The sequence below is a fragment of the Periplaneta americana genome, chromosome 8, assembly GCF_040183065.1.
Source record: "Periplaneta americana isolate PAMFEO1 chromosome 8, P.americana_PAMFEO1_priV1, whole genome shotgun sequence".
Classification (NCBI taxonomy): Eukaryota; Metazoa; Arthropoda; class Insecta; order Blattodea; family Blattidae; genus Periplaneta; species Periplaneta americana.
This window is the reverse complement of record NC_091124.1, coordinates 64,348,369-64,368,619: the sequence shown is the minus strand read 5'-3', so window position 1 is coordinate 64,368,619 and position 20,251 is coordinate 64,348,369. Positions and strand designations below refer to the sequence as shown.

Sequence of the window (20,251 nt, the reverse complement as noted above, 5' to 3'; positions counted from 1 at the left end):
TAATGTATTTTAACAGTAAAATATTGTACTGTATTCAATTTAAAGGATATCTTCAGTAACACTTTAACATATTCAGGCTTACTTCTTTAGAATAGGAACGCCATCTTGACCAGGTTTGAATTCAGCTCTGTTGCAGAGAGTAGCGATCCTCGCCAGTGCTTTGAAGCCAGGACTTGTCCTGTCATACTGTACCCCTGGAATTAATACAAATGTATGTCAATTAAAATCATTTCATACAGATTATAATTTGCAATCTTTTATTCTGTTTTTAATTGGATGTATTCAACTAAATTACCATTAATATTTTTCATAATGTTATTTGTTCTGAACTTATACTGGATCTGCAAATCACTGCATTTACTCGCGTATTTTACACATTTTTTGGACAAAAAAATTACACATAATATCTGCACTAACTAATTAATTTTATTGTAATTACTTATACAGTCAAACCTCTCCTTACGGACACCTCCAAGATACGGACAGATTTTTATGTCCCAACTGAAATAATATAGAAATAATGATAAATTTAACTCTCGTTTACGGACACTCTCAGACACGGACACAGACAGCTGTTTCACAGTTCTAAAGCTTGCTTTACCTACTAACAGCGGACAGAACTTGAATTTTAAGACCTAATGTGTTACAAAATTGGAAAATTTAGTTTTGAGAACTTTATAGGAATTTCTTATCATGAAAGAAGACAATAAGGGTCTCGCAGGCTACCACTAGCCCAGCCAGCTACCCCTTGTTAGCTAGAAGCGGGTGGATAAACAAAGTCATTAACTTTAACATGTCTGATGGGACCAAGGTTTCCGTGATCGTGACATTGTATTCGACACATGATAAGATTAGTAGGATTATTCTCTTCACTTCAATCAGTTGTTCTGTTTCGAGAGACATGGCACCTGAACATTAAGGTTAAGTTGAAAACTGTAAATTACAGTATTGCATAACTGTAGACCTTGAATAAAATTGCATGACACAGTACTGTATTTTCCTTTTCCGGTCTTATCTACTGTAGTTCAAAGTTGCAAAGAATTTACTGTAGTATACTGTATTTAGAATTAAACTACATTTCATTTAAAGCGTGAAGGGATATATAATGCATATTATAAATTTACTGTTAGATTGGGGAGCCTCCCTCCCAATAAAGGACACCTTCCAGATGCGGACAGATTGTTATGTCCCTTTGATGTCCGTAAATGAGAGGTTTCACTGTTCATACTGCATACCAAATAATAATTTTACCACTCATTCTTGTAATGTAATTACACAAAGCTTTACGAAGCGAACAAACACTCTTAACTCCAGAGTGTCAGATTTATCACTAAGCTTGGGGTGCGATCAGCTGGGATGGAGAGGTTGAATTTTATGTTTTATATTTTTTTGTTACAAAAGTAACCCTTTGTCGCGGCAACTCAAGGACGGCCACGAGATGTGCTGAGACACACAGTGAGCGAACCATGTCATCATTAATTTACTGTTATAACTGGCCAAGAGCTAAACTTTGGGATGAGTAAATTATGAGAAGACGAAAATTACGGGTGTAAATACGGTACTTCTGTGTTAGGTAGGAAAAGTGGTCTTGAAGTGGTGAAAAGTGCTAAGAACAGCGAGGAATGAAAATAATTTGTATAAAATTTTTATCATTCTGAAATAAAAAAAAAATTATTGTTTAACGACACATTAAAAGTGTTACAATTTTTAAAAAAGGTTATGTACCTTACTGTGCTCCAACCACGAGAAAGTCTCTGCGGACTGAAATGGAGCGGGGTAATGCTGTGAATGAATATTGATGTCATGAGGTCACACACGTGGATACTTGTATCTCTATTGGCTCGCTCTCACAGCACAAACAATAACATTGTTACACACATATTTATACTACCCTAGTTACAAAATTAGATCACTGTTAATCTCCTGGTCTTTTAATCCCTCCATATAAGAAATAACATATGCAGGAGAGTGCATGGTTTTTAAACTGACGTTACAACAATAATATTATCTATCTACTTCGCTGCAATAGATGACGCAATAGTAAGCACAGTCCTTTCACGGTTGATCTCCTGGTTGGAGAACAGTAGACAGATGGCCTGTTTCGACACCGGTTCTGCGTCCTTATCAGTGTCCTATGAACTACTGAACTACAGGTACATAACCTTTTCTAAAAATTTTAACACTTTTAACATGTCGTTAAACAATTTTAAGTTTTTTAAACAAAGTGTTAACGTGAACCAGAATCAATGAAAAAAAATTAGCTGCCAATGTATACATCAATAGTGCTCTTAACTGCTATCACAATATTCAATCTCGTATCAGAACTTTCTGCTTCTATGTGCTATACTGTAATACTGCTAACAACAAATACCAGACTGGATGTTTTGTGTAGTACATGACATTACAGCAGATGTGCATAACTAACCAGACTGGTCCTCTGTTGTATCAGCTTCGATGATCTGATTATCAAACCACATGTGAGCCACTGTCATCCTGTTTTGCGTGAGGGTGCCAGTTTTGTCTGAACAGATGGTTGAAGTGGATCCCAGGGTCTCCACAGCTTCCAAGTTCTTCACCAGACAGTTCTTGGAGGCCATTCGCTTTGCTGTCAGTGTCAGACATACTGTCACTGTTGCCAGCAAGCCCTCTGGCACGTTGGCTACGATAATACCTGCACAATAAACCAAAGAATGAGACGAGTGCCATAGTAGGACTCAAGGAAACTACAACATTTAAATACTCGAGAAAGTATAAACATCAAGAACATATGAATTACCAATCAAGAAAATGACAGCATCAAGCCAGTGATAACCAAGGATGAAGGCAATGATGAAGAATGTAACTCCAAGGAACACAGCGACACCAGTGATCAAGTGGATGAAATGGTGAATTTCCTTAGCAATAGGTGTCTCGCCAGTGTCCAGACCCGAAGCCAGACCAGCAATTCGACCCATTACAGTGTGATCACCACAGCTGATTACAACACCCTTTGCAGTGCCTGTCAATCAGAACAAGTAACACACATAATTACAAATCGAATTATTTAACAACTCTTAAATATTTCAAATTAGATTCAAATGGAATGTTTTGTAAACATCTCACTCAGATTTGTTATTTAATTCGAATAATATATGACTGAGTAAAACGTCATTCATCACTAAAAAGATTCAAGTCTGATTAACTAAATCATTCTGGACGGAATATTGATACCATCCACAAAATTTAATCATATGACACTTTCTTCACGGAGGTAATTTAGACAATTTAATGAATGGCTTATAAATAAAAATTAATTGTTCACAACTTGCACCTCAGTTTATCTGAATATGCACAGTCGTGCAGAAGGGATAGGGAGAAAGCATACCCGCTAGCAGCCATGGATGCACGATAGCCTGAGGGTGCACTGTGCTGATGACCGCTGTTCTAGAGTATCGAGTTTCAGGTTTTTGGTTGAATGTGTACTATTTTCATAGACATAGACATCTACATTAATAATAAATAAACAGTTAACAATATTATTGTGAAGGTTTACAGTATAATTTGTAAAACTTTACATCATATGAATGACATAAAGCACTCCTTATGTATCTGAACAGAACAATAAAATAGTACATTATGCAACGAGCCTATAATGGTAGTAATTAAGACGCAAGTATGATTGTTTATGAAACGAGCGCAAGCGAGTTTCATAATTTTCATACGAGTGTCTTAATTACCATTATAGGCAAGTTTCATACGACTTTTTATGCTCGACCATATTTCTAACTTGAAATTATTTAAAATTAGGTCTTCTTATGGGTATGTGCGAACTGATCTGAATTGTGAGATGTGCGCAGACGCGAAAGTATTGATTTTTTCCGAGGCCGAATGTCATTGACCTTGGCAGAGAATGAGATGAAGATTACTCTGATATAACCTGGAAATTGATTTAGAATTGAAAAACGAGATGACAAATTGAATTTATTTGAATATTATTTACAATTAACGCTAATTATTATAGTAACAGAACATAACCTTCTGCGACAGTATTGGATTTCCAGCCTCCGTGACTTTTCGCTAATTGTCTTTCGATTGCATATCCGAGAATAATCAATATAACGGTACAAAGCTGACTTGTCATTGGCTGAACATCTGAACTTTAATGAGTAGGTGTACTTTAATGACATGCATTAAAGGACTGCTACCAGGTGTATAATTACTACATTTCGGCATGGTCGAGCATAAACATCATTATCATCATGATCTAGCCATTATTATGTAATCTTCACTTTAAAAACACATGAATAGACATTTAAAAAATTGAAATAATCACGAAAATATTAATTTCTTCATGTTATTATTGGCGAAGGCAAATAAAATATGACTGAATACAAGAACAGACTTGTTATCATTGCAGAAATAGAATATACTAATCACAGGTCATTTCAACAGCCTGTGCCAACTAGACAGTTATTATATGGGAGGTTCACAACCAGAGTGGACCAAGTCCATCTGGAATAGTTCTGAGATATTCAGTCTTAAAGTTCCTGGCTCCCCCTTAGCAACCTTCACCTTCCATAGGAAATGTTGCCCTCTGTGGAGTAACAAATGGATTATGGACTTTGTTTGTTACGGCAATGAATAAATCTAAGTTTTCTTCATCCGAGATTGTATTAATCCACAAACTGACCACAAGTGGACTTGGTCCACTCTGGTTGTGAGCTCCTCATATATAATTTCACTGTGTATGTGGAATCTCATTAACACGTTTTTTCTAGGGAACAAAGAATTTTAAACGTCACAAATGCTTTGGCATGAAGGCCATTTAATGAACTGGGACTGAACTAGGTATCCCATACAGAAAAAAGCGATAATGAGGAATGTACTAACGAGATTCAACTGAATTTAAGACTCAATCAACCATTTTCCAATAGCAATTTCACGTATCTGTCAAGTTATTGTTGTGATTAACAAATTTAATGGAGATACTTCTATGTATTTTGTAATAACAGTCAAGTAAAAACTTAATCATTTATTGTCTACATAATGAAAGGAAATATACCTTCCACTGCATTAGTAGAGAAGAAAGCCAGATTCTTGGTTTCAAGTGGGTTCTCATGGGTGAACTCAGGACCTCGACTCTGAGGTTCAGATTCTCCAGTAAGTGATGAGTTGTCTACCTTGAAGCCCCGTGATTCAATGATTCGAATATCAGCGGGAATACGATCTCCAAACTTCACTTCCACTACATCACCCAATACTATGTCTTCAGCTCGCAGTGTCAACTTCTCACCATCTCGAAGCACTGTGGCAAACTGAAAAAAAAAAGAAGTTTCTGAATTATAGCTCCACACAACAATTATTTTACTGGAGGATATACTGTAATGTGCACAGATTTCATTGCGACTTTATTTAAAGTGTAAGCTGAAGCAAGATGTTATCATTAAGACATCAAGGTAGACAAAAAAAAAAGCTCATTGCAAGAGGAGTGCTCAAAATTGTTTCGGAAAAGAATTTCTGGAGTCAGCTAAACTGATGAGAATGTGAGCCATGAGAGCTTCAGCATTTTAAATTGGGAAACATTTGGATGATAGAACTCACATTCCACATTCTTTGTGAGTCACATCACTGTAAGTGTTACGGAAATAGTTTATTGCTAATCAAGGAAAATACTTCCAATATTAAATATCAGGGCTTTTACTGAATAGCTTACGATTTATTTTCCATTTGCTCTCCATTTAAATGCGACAGAAGAATAACCAAGATGAAGCTAAAATTTAATGAACTTTTGTCAGCTTGTGTACAGAGATTTGGGAAGCAACGCAAAAATTTCTAAGCAAAAGTTAGGTTAAAAACAACAATAATTTAAATAACGAGTAAAGTGAATTGGATTTGTTCGGAGTCATATTTCAGCTGCAATTTAAAAATCTGAGTGGAGAGAAGGTGGGAGGAAAAAAGAGTGAGCACGAGCTAATTTTTGGAGGCACTAGCCTACCAAAATCCAGGAGCTGCTGCTGCTGCTGCTGTTGATGATCGTGCGAGAGAAGCCACATCTATGGCAAAGTACTAGCACACTAGTCTTCCATCGCGTGGCTCAGGTTCAATCCCCGCATAGAGGATTTTTCTTAGAGTACTACAGTTTTCCTCTTTCATTTCACCAACACTCTCATTTCATCTATCATCTGCACTAATTAAAGATAGGTTGGGGTAAAGTCTCGGAGGTTTCCAATACTGATATAGGAAAACTTGGGACTTTGGGCCCAGGAGCTTATCAGATAATTGCTTGGGGATGGGACCTGGTTTTATCACGCCATGAATGTGCCAAGGCCAGATATTGGACTTGAACAATCATTGCATGTACAGGGTTCACAATGGGCCAATGTAAGCTTAAAGATAGGTGCTCACTTACCGGAACAGATTCGTTCGGCGCATTCGGATTTTTATTCTTTGCATTATTTTAAATGGAGCATTGCCCACTTGGCCGTTTCTCTCTTCTGTCCGCATGACCGGATTCCAATCAGAATTATGGCCAGAGAATTCTAAATGGATTCCCGTATGCTCCAAGATCGAAATAAAGAATGTCATGACAAATATATCGATTGTAAGGCCTCCAATCATGGTGATATTGAAGGTATAATGAAATGGATGATGTGAAGCTTATTTTATTAAGTCCAGCAGTATGAAGAGCTTTATAAAAGGTAAAGGTAAAGGTATCCCCGTAACATGCCATGAAGGCACTTGGGGGGCATGGAGGTAGAGCCCCATGCTTTCAGTGACCTCGGCACTAGAATGAGGTGGTGTGGTCGGCACCACGCTCTGACCGCCTTTTACCCCCGGGAAAGACCCGGTACTCAATTTTATAGAAGGCTGAGTGAACCTTGGGGCCGTTCTGAAAGTTTGGCAACGAGAAAAAATCCTGTCACCACCTGGGATCGAACCCCGGACCTTTCAGTCCGTAGCCAGCTGCTCTACCAACTGAGCTACCCGGCCGCCCATGAAGAGCTTTATAATTTATGAAATTAGAATTATAGCAATGTAATATGGAAAAAAAAAAAAAAAAACTTATGGGATGAGATTGGGAAAATACTAAATTAACCAGGTATGTCCTTCATAGTTCATTTCAGTTACAGAGCTATTCATTTTATTTCCAGTTCAGAACACTACAATGAAATAATACACTCTAATGGTAATTTTTTTTAGTAGGTTATTTTACGACGCTTTATCAATACCTTAGGTTATTTAGCATCTGAATGAGATGAAGGTGATAATGCCAGTGAAATCAGTCCAGGGTCCACCATCGAAAGTTACCCAGCATTTGCTCATATTGGATTGAGGGAAAACTCTGGAAAAAACCTCAACCAGGTAACGTGCCCCGACCAGGAATCAAACCCGGCCCCCCTGTTTTTGCGGCCAGACGCACTAACCATTACTCCACAGGTGTGGACTGTAGCAGTAAACTGCAACACTATTTTTGATGATTAATTAGAAAATGCAACGAACGAATTTTTTTCTGGTAAGTGAGTGCTTACCTTTAGTGTATGAATCCAGTCCTCAAAAAACCAAGTCAAGCTGGAGCCAAGATACGAGAGCAAGCATTCGATTTTGATACTTAATAAAATTACGATCTAAGGATAACAAAATTGACTATTTTTCATACATGCAAAGATATTCAAAGAAAGATGGTGAAGATTTATGAATAAATGACATCCATCGCAATCTTTATAACTTTCAGTAACATGAACAGCAATGAAATCAGTATCTATACACAAATGTGTCAGCTCACATTCTAAGCCATTCTGGCACACATGTTCGCAAGAGACATATTCAGGCTGCAATGCACTGATTTCTCATTTTCGTACATCACTTTAGTTACGATGTCCACCTTTCTGAAACTATTAATAGTAGACTTATACTTGTAAATTATCTATGATGAGGAAAAATGAATATATTGTCTCCCACAAACAACAAAATAACGACTGCAGATACATGTGATCCAACTTTTAATTATCTTACAATGATGATAACTATGGAAAAAAAAACAACATATTGGAAACACTTCCTTTCCTATTCCATAACGTCAAACAAGAAAATATATACGAGATATATTCCGAAAATAGAGTACATTAATTGAAATCTTTACTCTAGTAACACTGTGAAAGAAGTTACTTACCTGAGGCACCATGTTTTTGAAAGATTCCATAATTTTGGAGCTCTTGCTCTCTTGGTAATAGGAAAATATACCGGTGACAATAACCACAGCAGCCAGTACAATACCCAGGAACAACTGAAACAACCATCACAATAGCCATAGTCACATTGGAAGACAGTCTGCAATAACATCAAAATTCCAAGTAGTTTCTTCATGGTCACTAGGCATAGGAAAAGCAGTAAGAAGGGAACATTTTAGACTTCCATATAAAATAGAAAGTATTAAATTTTAGAAACATTTTTTATCGTTTTTCTTCCATATGGATATATGAGTTGAGTATTTTCATAACTTCAAACAAAAAGAAAAGTTTAGCACACAGTTACAACTTACGTCACAATATTAGGTTGCTTCAAAAGATTTTTCCTATAACTTTGTTTCTGTCAATTCAGACAACTCTAATTGTTGCAAATTAGACACAATTCAAATGGTAGAGGTGGTGGGTGACAGATTATATGTTGTATATGGAAATAAAAGAAAAATTGTTCCATATCATTTTATGCCTCCAATCTCGAGGCTGAAGGGCATACAGCTATGTTGATTATTTTTTTTCAGTGTAATGATTTTGTTCATAATGATGCTAGTAACTGAACATCATTGCCTACTAAGTGAATAAAATTAAATATAAACTTCTATTAATAACATGTCTGGCAAGTTGATCAAGTATTTCCACACTCCCCACGATACTGTGAAGTATTCTGGATGTCATACATTCCAGCATTCTAATACTTTTCCTGTCTCTCATTTTATTGAAGATTGTCATGCAACTCAGCGTAAACTGTACTACAAAGGCGTAGTGTTGTATTTTCATTTGTTACTAAATCCGAGCCTGACAAAGAAAAATAAGAAATAGATGTTAGAAGATGAAAAAGACAACTTGACAGAAGAATATCGAATTGAGATAATGATTTGCTGCTAATAATAGCATCTTCTTTTAAAGAACAGAACACTCTGCAGCTAATGACTCATAATTTCAGAAAATGAAGATAAAAGTTTAGGGGTACGCAAAACACAGCAATCACTTATTTACATCCACCTCGAAAAATGTGTGTGTGTGTGTGTGTGTGTGTATCTAATGCTCTGGATTTAACAATGAAGTCATCATCCTTCTTGCTTCCCAATATTTTGATGGAAGGTCCACAAATGTCCTAAGAGTTTCACAATTAGCCAGGTGCTCCATCTCCATGTCCTCTTCTCTGGTGCACAGTAAGCATTTAGTTGAATTCAGTACTCCAATACGATGGAGGTGTTTACTGAGGCAATCATGATCAGTAATCAATCGAAACATGGCCACCACAGATTTTCGAGGTAGATCAGGAATTAGTTTTGGATCTTTGAATGATACTTTCCATTTTGAATTTTGTCTGTTCGCTGTTACTTATTCTTTTTATGACTCGTTTTATTGATTCATATGGGAACTTGAAATTTGTTTTTAAGTTGATTTTAGTTCCTTTCTTTGCTAACATATCCGCTTTCTCATTACTGTTCAGTCCACAGTGGGCCGGGATCCATTGGAAGATCAATTTTTTTATTTAGCATTGAATTTGTTTTACCACGTAATGAATTTCTTTTACTTTTTCCATTTTAGGGGATGTAGTTGAGCTGATGGACTGGATTGTAGCTTTGGAGTCAGACAGGATGACTATGTTTTTGCACTGGTTTAGCCAAACAAATACATTTTGAAATGATGTATAAATGGCTTCAACTTCACCATCAAAATTTGTTGTGTACTTGCCAACATTTTTATAAAGAGAAAAGTATTGACAAGTAGCTCCTGCTCCAGCTCCTTCATTTTGATTCATGAGAGATCCATCAGTGTAAATGTACAACCAACAAAAATGTTTCTTTCTGTATTCGGGAGTTAATATCAATGACACCTATTCATTTTTATATTTTGCAATATCTGGTTATAATTTAAGAACTTATTGTAAAAAAACCTCTCCCTAGTAAATCCAGGACAGGTCGTGGTTTGCATTCCCGTGGTTTTGCCTAAGGGATATACCTTACTTACTTACAAATGGCTTTTAAGGAACCCGAAGGTTCACTGCCACCCTCATATAAGCCCGCCATCGGTCCCTATCCTGTGCAAGATTAATCCAGTCTCTATCATCATATCCCACCTCCCTCAAATCCATTTTAATATTATCCTCCCCAAAGGTCTTTTTCCCTCCGGTCTCCCAACTAACACTCTATATGTATTTCTGGATTAGCCCATACGTGCTACATGCCCTGCCCATCTCAAACGTCTGGATTTAATGTTCCTAATTATGTCAGGTGAAGAATACAATGCATGCAGTTCTGCGTTATGTAACTTTCTCCATTCTCCTGTAACTTCATCCCGCTTAGCCCCAAATATTTTCCTAAGAACCTTATTCTCAAACACCCTTAACCTATGTTCCTCTCTCAGAGTGAGAGTCCAAGTTACACAACTATACAGAACAACCGGTAATATAACGTTTTATAAATTCTAACTTTCAGATTTTTTGACAGCAGACTAGATGATAAAAGCTTCTCAACCGAATAATAACAGCATTTCCCATATTTATTCTGCATTTAATTTCCTCCCAAGTGTCATTTATATTTGTTACTGTTACTCCAAGATATTTGAATTTTTCCACCCCTTCGAAGGAAAGGAATATATCTGCTTTCGGGTAATCACCTGCCACTACCATCTTGTAAAAATGGCTTAAAATTTTATCAGAATAGTAATTAGACTTGTAATAAATGCACTAGCGACTTTTATATACAGCTTCCTTTCATTGGCAGACATTATGACATTATAGCAAATTTTGATATATAGTTGCATGCGGTATAACTTGCACTGTAAGCATGAACATATAATGAATGTAAGACAGTCATGCCAAAATTATGTACTCTTTTTCGTATACTGCTTCAACTCCTATTAACATCAATGTATTTTCTTAAATTTTGTTATTTTGGAAATTTGTGCAAATCTGTTTTCAACCACACAGAAATGATTACATCAATCACACACAGAAGAAATTCAAAGTGCCTCCCAACTACTGGTCACAAAATGTGCTCAGTCGTTCACACACACACACACACACACTCAAAAAAAAAGGACAAGCGAAGAAGGTAGTAGAGCAGCACAATATTTTGAAATAAATATACAAAAGATGATACAAACACCAATGATTTAGTTAGAAGACAGTTACTAACCATGTTCGCACTCATTGTTTTACCTGAGGAATCATACGAGTATTTATGAAGATTCCATCATTGCTGGCAACTCGATTCCTTGAAATTATGAGAACAGCCCACTGATGATCATTGCAGCTGACAAGATTACACCGAAATACAACTAGAAGAGTAAAGTTGTATGAAAGAACATGTTAAATTGGAAAAACTGGGCAACATATTCTGTGTCATGACAATTGTTGCTGTTACAATTTCCAATTGTACTGCAAAAACAATTACTCTTTGATATACAACAAATATTCATGATTGAAAGTTAACAGAAATTGAGTGATTAATCAACATTTAGCTACCTGCCATTTTAGAATTTATTCTGATCTGTGCAAGTCCTCTGCAAGTAAATGAAATGAGCAACTACTACAGATAAAATGAAAAAGAAAGCTATTTTAAAAAGACGATTAGGTAAACAACTGAAGCGCAATTTCTACTGGTATTATAAACTGATTTAAAGAAAATAGAGGAAGTCTTATGTTTCAAGCCTTCAGAAATTTCACAGGAAATATCTATAATTTACTGCAAGTGTGATATATGGCCTTCAAAAAAATATGGTGTCTCAATTTTTCTACCTTATTTTCTATTTTGTCGACTAGAGATCTGTGCAGTCTGAGAAAACATTACTCTGCAGAAACACTGACAATATCATTAAAGACTTGGTCCACAGAGATGCAGAGACATCTCATCTCAAAGCAGAGAACTAGTTGTGGCAAGGAACAGGTAGTTGGTAATTTTGCTTGTGTGGAGGTTCTTTCATATGATATCTATAACACAAGACTGTTCCATTTTTCTTGTCTTCCAAAGGATTCCTTAAGCTTATTAATAATTCAATGCTCTTGGCCGCGATTGAATCTAACAATTTTGGTTCCAATAACAGTCATGCTAACCACGAATTACAAAGGATAACTTAATCTACAGAGTGGAATGCGGGAGTGGGAGATTTTGAATCAATTACCGTAAAGTCATACTTAAAGTTGGTAAGACTGTGATACCACCATACTGTTTCTTAGGCAATGCCATTAGTTGCCATGAGGCAGTGGACAGGTGAGCATTGTGAATTCGCAGTAAACACAATGATTGTTGTGAAACTGCACGACAAGAATTTTGGCGACATTTTCAACCTCAGCATCATGATCTGGTTCCGTTCAGCCCATACTCTGAAAACATGGGTTGAAAGATTTGAATCAGCAGGTTCTACCCTGAGCAAGAAGTGCCCAGGGCCAAAAAGAAGTGTTCGAACGCGAGAGACAATCCAGTCAGTGCCGCCAATTAGCAGAGTGCACAATGGTCTGCCCTGCGACATGCTGTGTCATTAGGTTTCTGCCACACTGTAGCCAGAATATTGCCTTCAGATCTCAAATTGCATCCATACAAGCTTCACACCCTCTAAAAATTGCAAGCTGGCGATGCCAACAGATGACTTAACTTTTTCTGAACTGTTTTTAGCAAAATGCAAGAAAGATGAAGATTCATCGCTGCATTACGACAGTTCTTTGGAGAGAGTCTCATGTCGAAGATTGGCAATATGGACTAGACCGTGCAATCACCTGACCTGTGCGATTTTTTGGGGAATTTTTAAAGGGTCGTGTGTGTGCTAGTCGTCCTCATACACTAAAGAATTAAAGACTAGGATTCGTGACTACATTGGATCGAGCACCTGAAATTCTCGTTGTGCAGCTTCACAACAATCATTGTTTTACTGCGAATGCACGATGCTCTCTTGTCCACTGTCTCATGGCTACTGGTACTGAAATGGCAATGCCTAAGGAACAGTATGGTAGTGTCACAGTCTTCCCAATTCAAGTATGACTTTGCACTAATCGGTTAAAAATCTCCCATTCCCACGCGCCACCCTGTACTTATCCTCAATTGCTTTTGGCTATTTTCATATTTTGTTAAGGAAGACAAAATAGAGTAAATTTTTTAAACTACAGTAGATACAGGCCTACTTTGTTCTGATGAATTGTGAAGTGTGATAGTTTTAGCATATAATCTTTGTTTAAATGAAGGAGACTTTATCTTCTTGCACTGACACATCCTGTGCTGCTATGTCACGAACAGAGCCATTAATCTTCATCAAACCTGGTATCATACTAGGAGAGAAATTTCAATTGTATTTGTAATTTCTCTCTTTTAGCGTTGTCCAAGGCCTTTCACACAGTTACTGAAAATTACACAAATCTGAATGTGTGCCTAAGAAATATTACGGAAGTTCTAAAAGACACGTGTTTGAAAAAACAAGCAAACATTTAATAGAGTCTGTGTTCAGACCCTAGATGAAATATTATACATAGAGTTGGAACTGTATTAGTAAGTAGTTGTATGAAATAATTTATAATAAGGAGGATCGTACGTAATAAAATTGGAGGTGTAAATATTTTTAAGACATACACAATAAATTTAAAACTTCAAAATAAAAAGTACCAATTACAATAATACTGTGCTAAATTGTTGTGTCATGAAATTATGTAGTGATGAAAATTTTCTTCTTATTAAACGATCTTTTTTTTAGGTAACTGACTTTGCCAAGTTTTATAATTTTATTATAATGATATAATTATTATTAACCTCTTATTCTGATTGGTACATGAATAGCGACCATGTGCAAAACACACTTTTCCTTGTATTACACAATCATGCCTAAAAATGGTACACATGCAGTTTTATTCAAAATTAATTACGATTTAAAAATGTATTATGACTGGAAATTAACTATACCAAATAGCTGGGTGAATGGAACTGAGCTGTCAATGCGTAGTAAAAAAATGAAAGACAATGTCCACAGGAATAACAAAGCATGGGTATCACGAACGACCCACCCGTATTTTCCGGGATCTCCCGTATTTGATCCTAATTTTAACAGTCTCTTGGTTTCCGTATTTCTCTTCTCTTAGAACATTTTCCTCCCTCATTTTTGCATAATGTAAAAATCTTTATTTCAAACAGATTTATTATTTTTTGTGGCTGAAGAGATGTTGTGGCTGTTATTCCACAGATGCCTTGAAATATGGATTCTGTGCAGAAGATGATGCTTGCCAGAAATGGGTTCAGTGTTCACGAGTTTAAATTCAAACAATGTTAGTTGCATATTTGGAAAAACAGATGAGTTTTATTCTAAGCATACCAGGTAGTAATGCCTATACAGATGGAGAATTCTTTCATGAAAAGTAGCTAAGTGCACACATGTTCGAAACAGGAGTGTGTCATATTTAATCAAATTAGAACTGCAAATTGCAGTCATCTTAACTATTCATGCAGGGAATTTTTACAATTCGTTAAAAACAATGAAGAACTTCTACTCGACGCAAAATCTGCCTCAAAATACTCTTCATTTAAGCCTAATTTTATTACCAAAGTGACTGGAACAAGCCTCTAGGCCTAGATGTTCGACTGTTTGATGATTGTTACCAAAATGTAGAATAAAGTAATTTTTATTATCTGAAATGAACAATTTGTCAATTTTCTATGTGATATTTTGTCAATTAATTCCTTTTTCTCTCATATTTTCTTAAAAAAATGTCGGCAACCCTAACGACACACCAAATTAATGATTTCTTCAGCCAAAAATAACAAATTATTTTAAGGGTACTGGGAAGAACTGTTAACAGTATTTTTGTGTATAAATATGATACAGAATATTTTTCCACCTGTTTCTATCAAACACAGACTAAACCATGTGATACACAAATGTTGGTGAGATATGAACTGGTCACAGAAACAAATTATCTTTCATTGTTTTAATACAGGAATGGCAGAGAAAAAGAGTATTGGAAAAAAAATTATTGTTCTAAAAATTCTGGAACAATTTATTCAGAAACTACTTAAGATAAAGGACTGAAATTTTGTACGCTATTGTAAACTAATGTAAACTATATAGTTCTTCTAAATAAATACATTACTATTTTAAAATATTTAATTCAAGTAGTGTAAATGTGGAGAGAGAGATATTTTTATAGGACAAAATACATGTATGAGGATTTGTCGCATTCTGCTTATGTAATTGAAAAAGTACTGTTTTTATTTCACTTATTTTCTCAAATAATATGTTTATGACATGAGAGAAAGACTGAAAATTGTGAGATTAAAACTTTTGGTAATAGGTGTTCCTAACTGTTGATAATCGTACATTTATTTCTCTTTCTGTCATGCCTAGATTAAAACAATGAAAGATAATTTGTTTCTGTGGTCAGCTCACAACTCACCAACATTTGTTCATCACACGGTGCAAAGGACATTAATCTGTGTTTGATAGAAACAGAAGAAAAAAATATTTTTATACTCATATTTATATGCGAAAATACTGTTACCAGCTCTACCCAGTACCCTTAGCACCACGTGGAGCAAATAATGTTGTAACAATTAGACTACATTTGTAAAGTTCTCAGAAAATGTTATTTGTCAACCCTTGCTTCTTAATCAGGATCAATGTTGGCGTAAAGCAAATGTGACAGGGTACTTGTTTCGAGCCAATATTGATACAGCCAACAAAGGTTTAGAAAAAACTTATCACTTATGTTTGACAAGCTGTTGGCTAATGATAAAACTCTGTAAACAATATACATGGACGTCTGGAGACTGTAAGCCAAGAGTACGAAGAAAGTCATAATTTTTCTTCTTGTTCATTAATGATATGTATGCTTATTTCGACTTTTATTCACCATTAATATCTCAATAAGTAACTGAAATCATATCAAAGAATAATATCAGCCAGTGCTGACTGTGGCTAGGTCTACTGTGTGTTCAGTTCAAAGTGTGTCATGGCTCGCTGTATGTCGTTATGTGGCTAGCCGATGAGCCTAGAGAATTCAATCTTCCTACACTTCCGTAGAGGCATATTACCTATGTGCCAGAGAAGTTGCCTGGCAAGTACGGCGTTCATTCAGAAGAGTACTTACTGATACGTACTGTAATGCCGGTAGTGGTAGGAATGTGAACTGTTTGGAAACACGTACTGAGGTGAGTTTTTTTCTTACTGTCGGGATATTGGGAGAGGGTTAAGACGATTACTTACGTACAGTATTTGTTGACATTAACTTCGACGGTCAACATGGACACGGAGCATTTGATTTGTGTTGTGGAATGTTGCCGTACGCAACTGAGGATAACAAATACCCTGCGTACGACTTGCCCGCGAAAAACACAGTTCGAAAGAGGTTATGGTAGCACACAGACCGTACAGACCGCCATCTGTTGCTACGACGTTCAAGTTATACCGTACACGTTCTCAAGTTCAGATTGAACGCCTTGATTAATAGGCAACTTCTCTGACATAAAAGCTGAAACTCGCTTCAAATCGCTGACTCACAACAGTGATGTCATGACACACTTTGAAATGAACACCCAGTATGCCAGGTATGTCAAACTGGCGGCCATTTACTTTTTTTTTTTTTGCAGCCCATTCTGCATTCATGAAAAAAAAACAGAAGTATGAATAAGCAACAAGCAACAACTCAGCAATTAAAAAATATTCCTATGCTTAGCAATGGCAAGGTCTATAGATCGTGTGTGGTCGACATGAGGTGCAGTGATACAGGAAATGGCCTATGGCCAAATCAGTTTGACACACCTGGTCTATGCACATAGTTTTCATATACAACAACTTACATTGTCATCTGCTGGCTCTTCCACTGTGCTCGCCTGGATGGAATAGGCAATGAAACAAAGGATTGCTCCAATCCACAGTAGCAAGGCGAAACCTCCGAACAGGTTTTTGCAAAATTTGACCCACTCTGGGGTTTGTCTAGGTGGTGTGAGAGCATTGGGGCCATCTCTCTCTAGAAATTCTTTTGCTTTGGCATGTGTTAGACCCTGAAACAGACATAATTACTGTAATTAACACATACGCAATATTGTCAAATAAATATATCACTATTCAGTTTTTATACAACAACAAAATTAATGATTCTCAAACAATATCCCACAAAGTGTTGTGATATTAAACTGCTGCAGGTAACAGAAAATATTTAAATAATTTTAACTAAAGATTTAATTTATTTGCAGACTATTTTAATTTTTTTAATCTGTGTTTAGTTAAATGGTGAGAGTGACTATGCTTATAGTGAATTAATCTTAACTGCCAAGTATCCTATTAATATTGAATTATATTTAAAAATAAGCTGGAAGCATTAGAAATTTACTACTTATTTTTGTGAGATTAAATAAGAAATAAAAAAAAAAAAAAACATTACACTACGAGCATTAAATGGGAAAAGCAGGCATACATTTTATTTCTTGCAATATTATATCAGTAGAATACTATGAAGTGAAAAAATAATTTCAAAACTACTGCTATAGGGCAGCGTATAAAGTTTGACAACAGATTCACCACATAAATGATCAGTATTGAACATGGTAGTAAAGAATTTACCACGATCCGAGCATTCCTTCCTCTAATGACCCATTATAATTATTACAAATTATTTATCTCTTAGTTTTATATTCTAAATAAGCCGAATGATAAAATATGGTTATTATGTGAGTTTTTTTATATTTAACAAATTTAATTACAAATTTTAAGTAAACATTTAAAAAATGTAATAGTTGTTTCTAAATCTAGCTTATTACAATTCTTGGACTCCTTAGTCATCTCATATTTTATTAAAAATAAGCAACAAACGTAAATTCATTTCTGTGGCTGATAATTTCAAATATGTCTCAACTGAAATAATATAGAAATAATGATAAATTTAACTCTCGTTTATGGACACACTCAGATACTGAGATTAAATATTTTCCATTGGTGATGTTCCATTCATTACCTATGATCTCAATGGAACTATTTGTAAATGAAGATGGCGGTGTTTGTTCGAAGACAATGAATAATACTCCCTTTAAGGTTCTCAATGTAAGCGGGAAAATATACACAATTACCATATAGACTACCACAAAGACATTCATTTGAAAAAACACCTGTACCATCTGTTCCGTGTTCGATATTGCAGTGAAAATCACTGATGGTATTACACTTCCATTTCATCTTGATTAGGCTACAATCTTTTTTTTTTTACTTAAGTTATTTAGCGATGATTTATCAACTACTAGGTTATTTAATGGCGGAATTGGTGGTAGCGAGATGGTATTTGGAGAGATGTGACCGTGAATTTGCCATAGATTACCTGACATTCGTCTTAGGGTTTGGGAAAATCTCGAAAAAACCCAACCAAGTAATCAGCCAAAGTGGGAATCGAACCCGTGCTCGAGCGCAACTCTGGTGCTGCTATAATCTTCTTCTTCATATGATTAGAGTAAACATCTTGTCAGCCTTCTTTACGTAATAATAATAATAATAATAATAATAGTAATAATAATAATAATAATAATAATAATTTGAAGTTCTGGTTGATACATTTATTTCAGGCAGTACAGTGAAACCTCTACTTACGGACACCCCCAAGATACGGAAACTTCTCATATACGGACAGATTTTTATGTATCAACTGAAATAATATAGAAATAATGATAAATTTAACTCTCGTTTAAGGACACTCTCAGACACGGACATGGACAGCTGTTTCACAGTCCTAAAGCTCGCTTTACCTCCTGACTGCGGACAGAACTTGGATTTCAAGACCTAATGTGTTAGAAAAATGGAAAATTTGGTTTTGAGAATTGTACAGAAATTCCTTAACATGAAAGAAGACAATAAGGGTCTCGTAGGCTACCACTATTCCAGCCGGCTACCCCTCTTTGCTGGAAGCGGGTGGATAACATAATCATAAAATTTAACCTGTCTAATGGGTCCTAGGTTTCCGCGATCGTGAAATCGTATTTGACACACGATAGGGTTAGTAGGATTATTCTCTTCACTTCAATCAGTTGTTCTGTTTCGAGAGACATGGCACCTGAACCTAAAGATTAATTTGGAAACTGTAAATTACAGTACTGCATAACTGTAGACCTAGAATAAAATTGCATGGCACAGTACTGTATTTTCCTTTTTCGGTCTTATCTACTGTAGTTCAAAGTTGCAAAGAATTTGATGTAGTATATTGTATTTAGAATTAAACTACAGTAATACATTTCATTTAAAGAGTGAAGGGATACATAATGCATGTTATAAATTTACTGTTAAGATTGGAAAGCCTCCTTCCCAATAAAGGACACCTCCCAGATGCGAACAGATTGTTACATCCCTTCTATGTCCGTAAATGAGAGGTTTCACTGTATATCTCACATCTTGATATATGCCAGAGCAAAAACAATAAAATTACTGAAATCGAATCAGATTAGTGAACTATGTTACTAGTCAGCAGAAGGAGAATGGAAATGACCATCCTATTCCATTATCTCTTGGCTTAATTGCCTCATGAGTGATGTCTTATTAGTGTCACTTATGAGGTTCCAACCAGTCTTCAGACTATTGACGAAACATATATAACAACATATTATTATTATTATTATTATTATTATTATTATCATCATCATCATCATCATCATCGTCATCGTCAGCCCTTTTCACCATCATAAGGACCAGCATCAAGGCTTTACTTTCTAACTTCTATACTCCTCCTCCTCTTCTTTTATGTTTGTTCCATGAGTTCATTCTTGTTCATCAGCGTCTTTATCTGTTTTATTGTCCGTCCAAAACTTTATTCGCCATTTTCCTCTCTCCGTTTTCATCATCATCCACCATCATAATCACAGTCTTCTTCTTCTTCTTCTTCTTCTTCTTCTTCTTCTTTGTTCCAGTGTTAGCGCCAGTGTTAGAGAATTTCTAAGTTTAGTTGTGCTATAGGAAATCTATAGTTTTAGTGATCCATGGATAATTATTATTAATTATGGTAAAATTAGGGCAGAAGAAAAACCAAATCAAATATTTTCAACTCCCAACTTTATTTAACACAATTCAGCTTTCCT

General features: G+C 35.7%; 1 protein-coding gene across 5 annotated transcripts in view; it reads right to left on the bottom strand.

Moving 5' to 3' along the window:
- The window catches only part of Atpalpha (sodium/potassium-transporting ATPase subunit alpha), a 331,079-nt gene that overhangs the window by 27,816 nt on the left and 283,012 nt on the right, over positions 1-20,251 (bottom strand). For all 5 annotated transcript variants that reach the window (XM_069832988.1, XM_069832986.1, XM_069832985.1 and 2 more), the window contains 6 exons: positions 17,000-17,203; positions 8,150-8,263; positions 5,042-5,294; positions 2,777-2,998; positions 2,426-2,671; positions 83-194 (listed from right to left, as the gene is read on the bottom strand). In XM_069832988.1, coding sequence (XP_069689089.1) covers positions 83-194; positions 2,426-2,671; positions 2,777-2,998; positions 5,042-5,294; positions 8,150-8,263; positions 17,000-17,203 — 1,151 coding nt within the window. The remainder of the gene's footprint in view (positions 1-82; positions 195-2,425; positions 2,672-2,776; positions 2,999-5,041; positions 5,295-8,149; positions 8,264-16,999; positions 17,204-20,251) is intronic.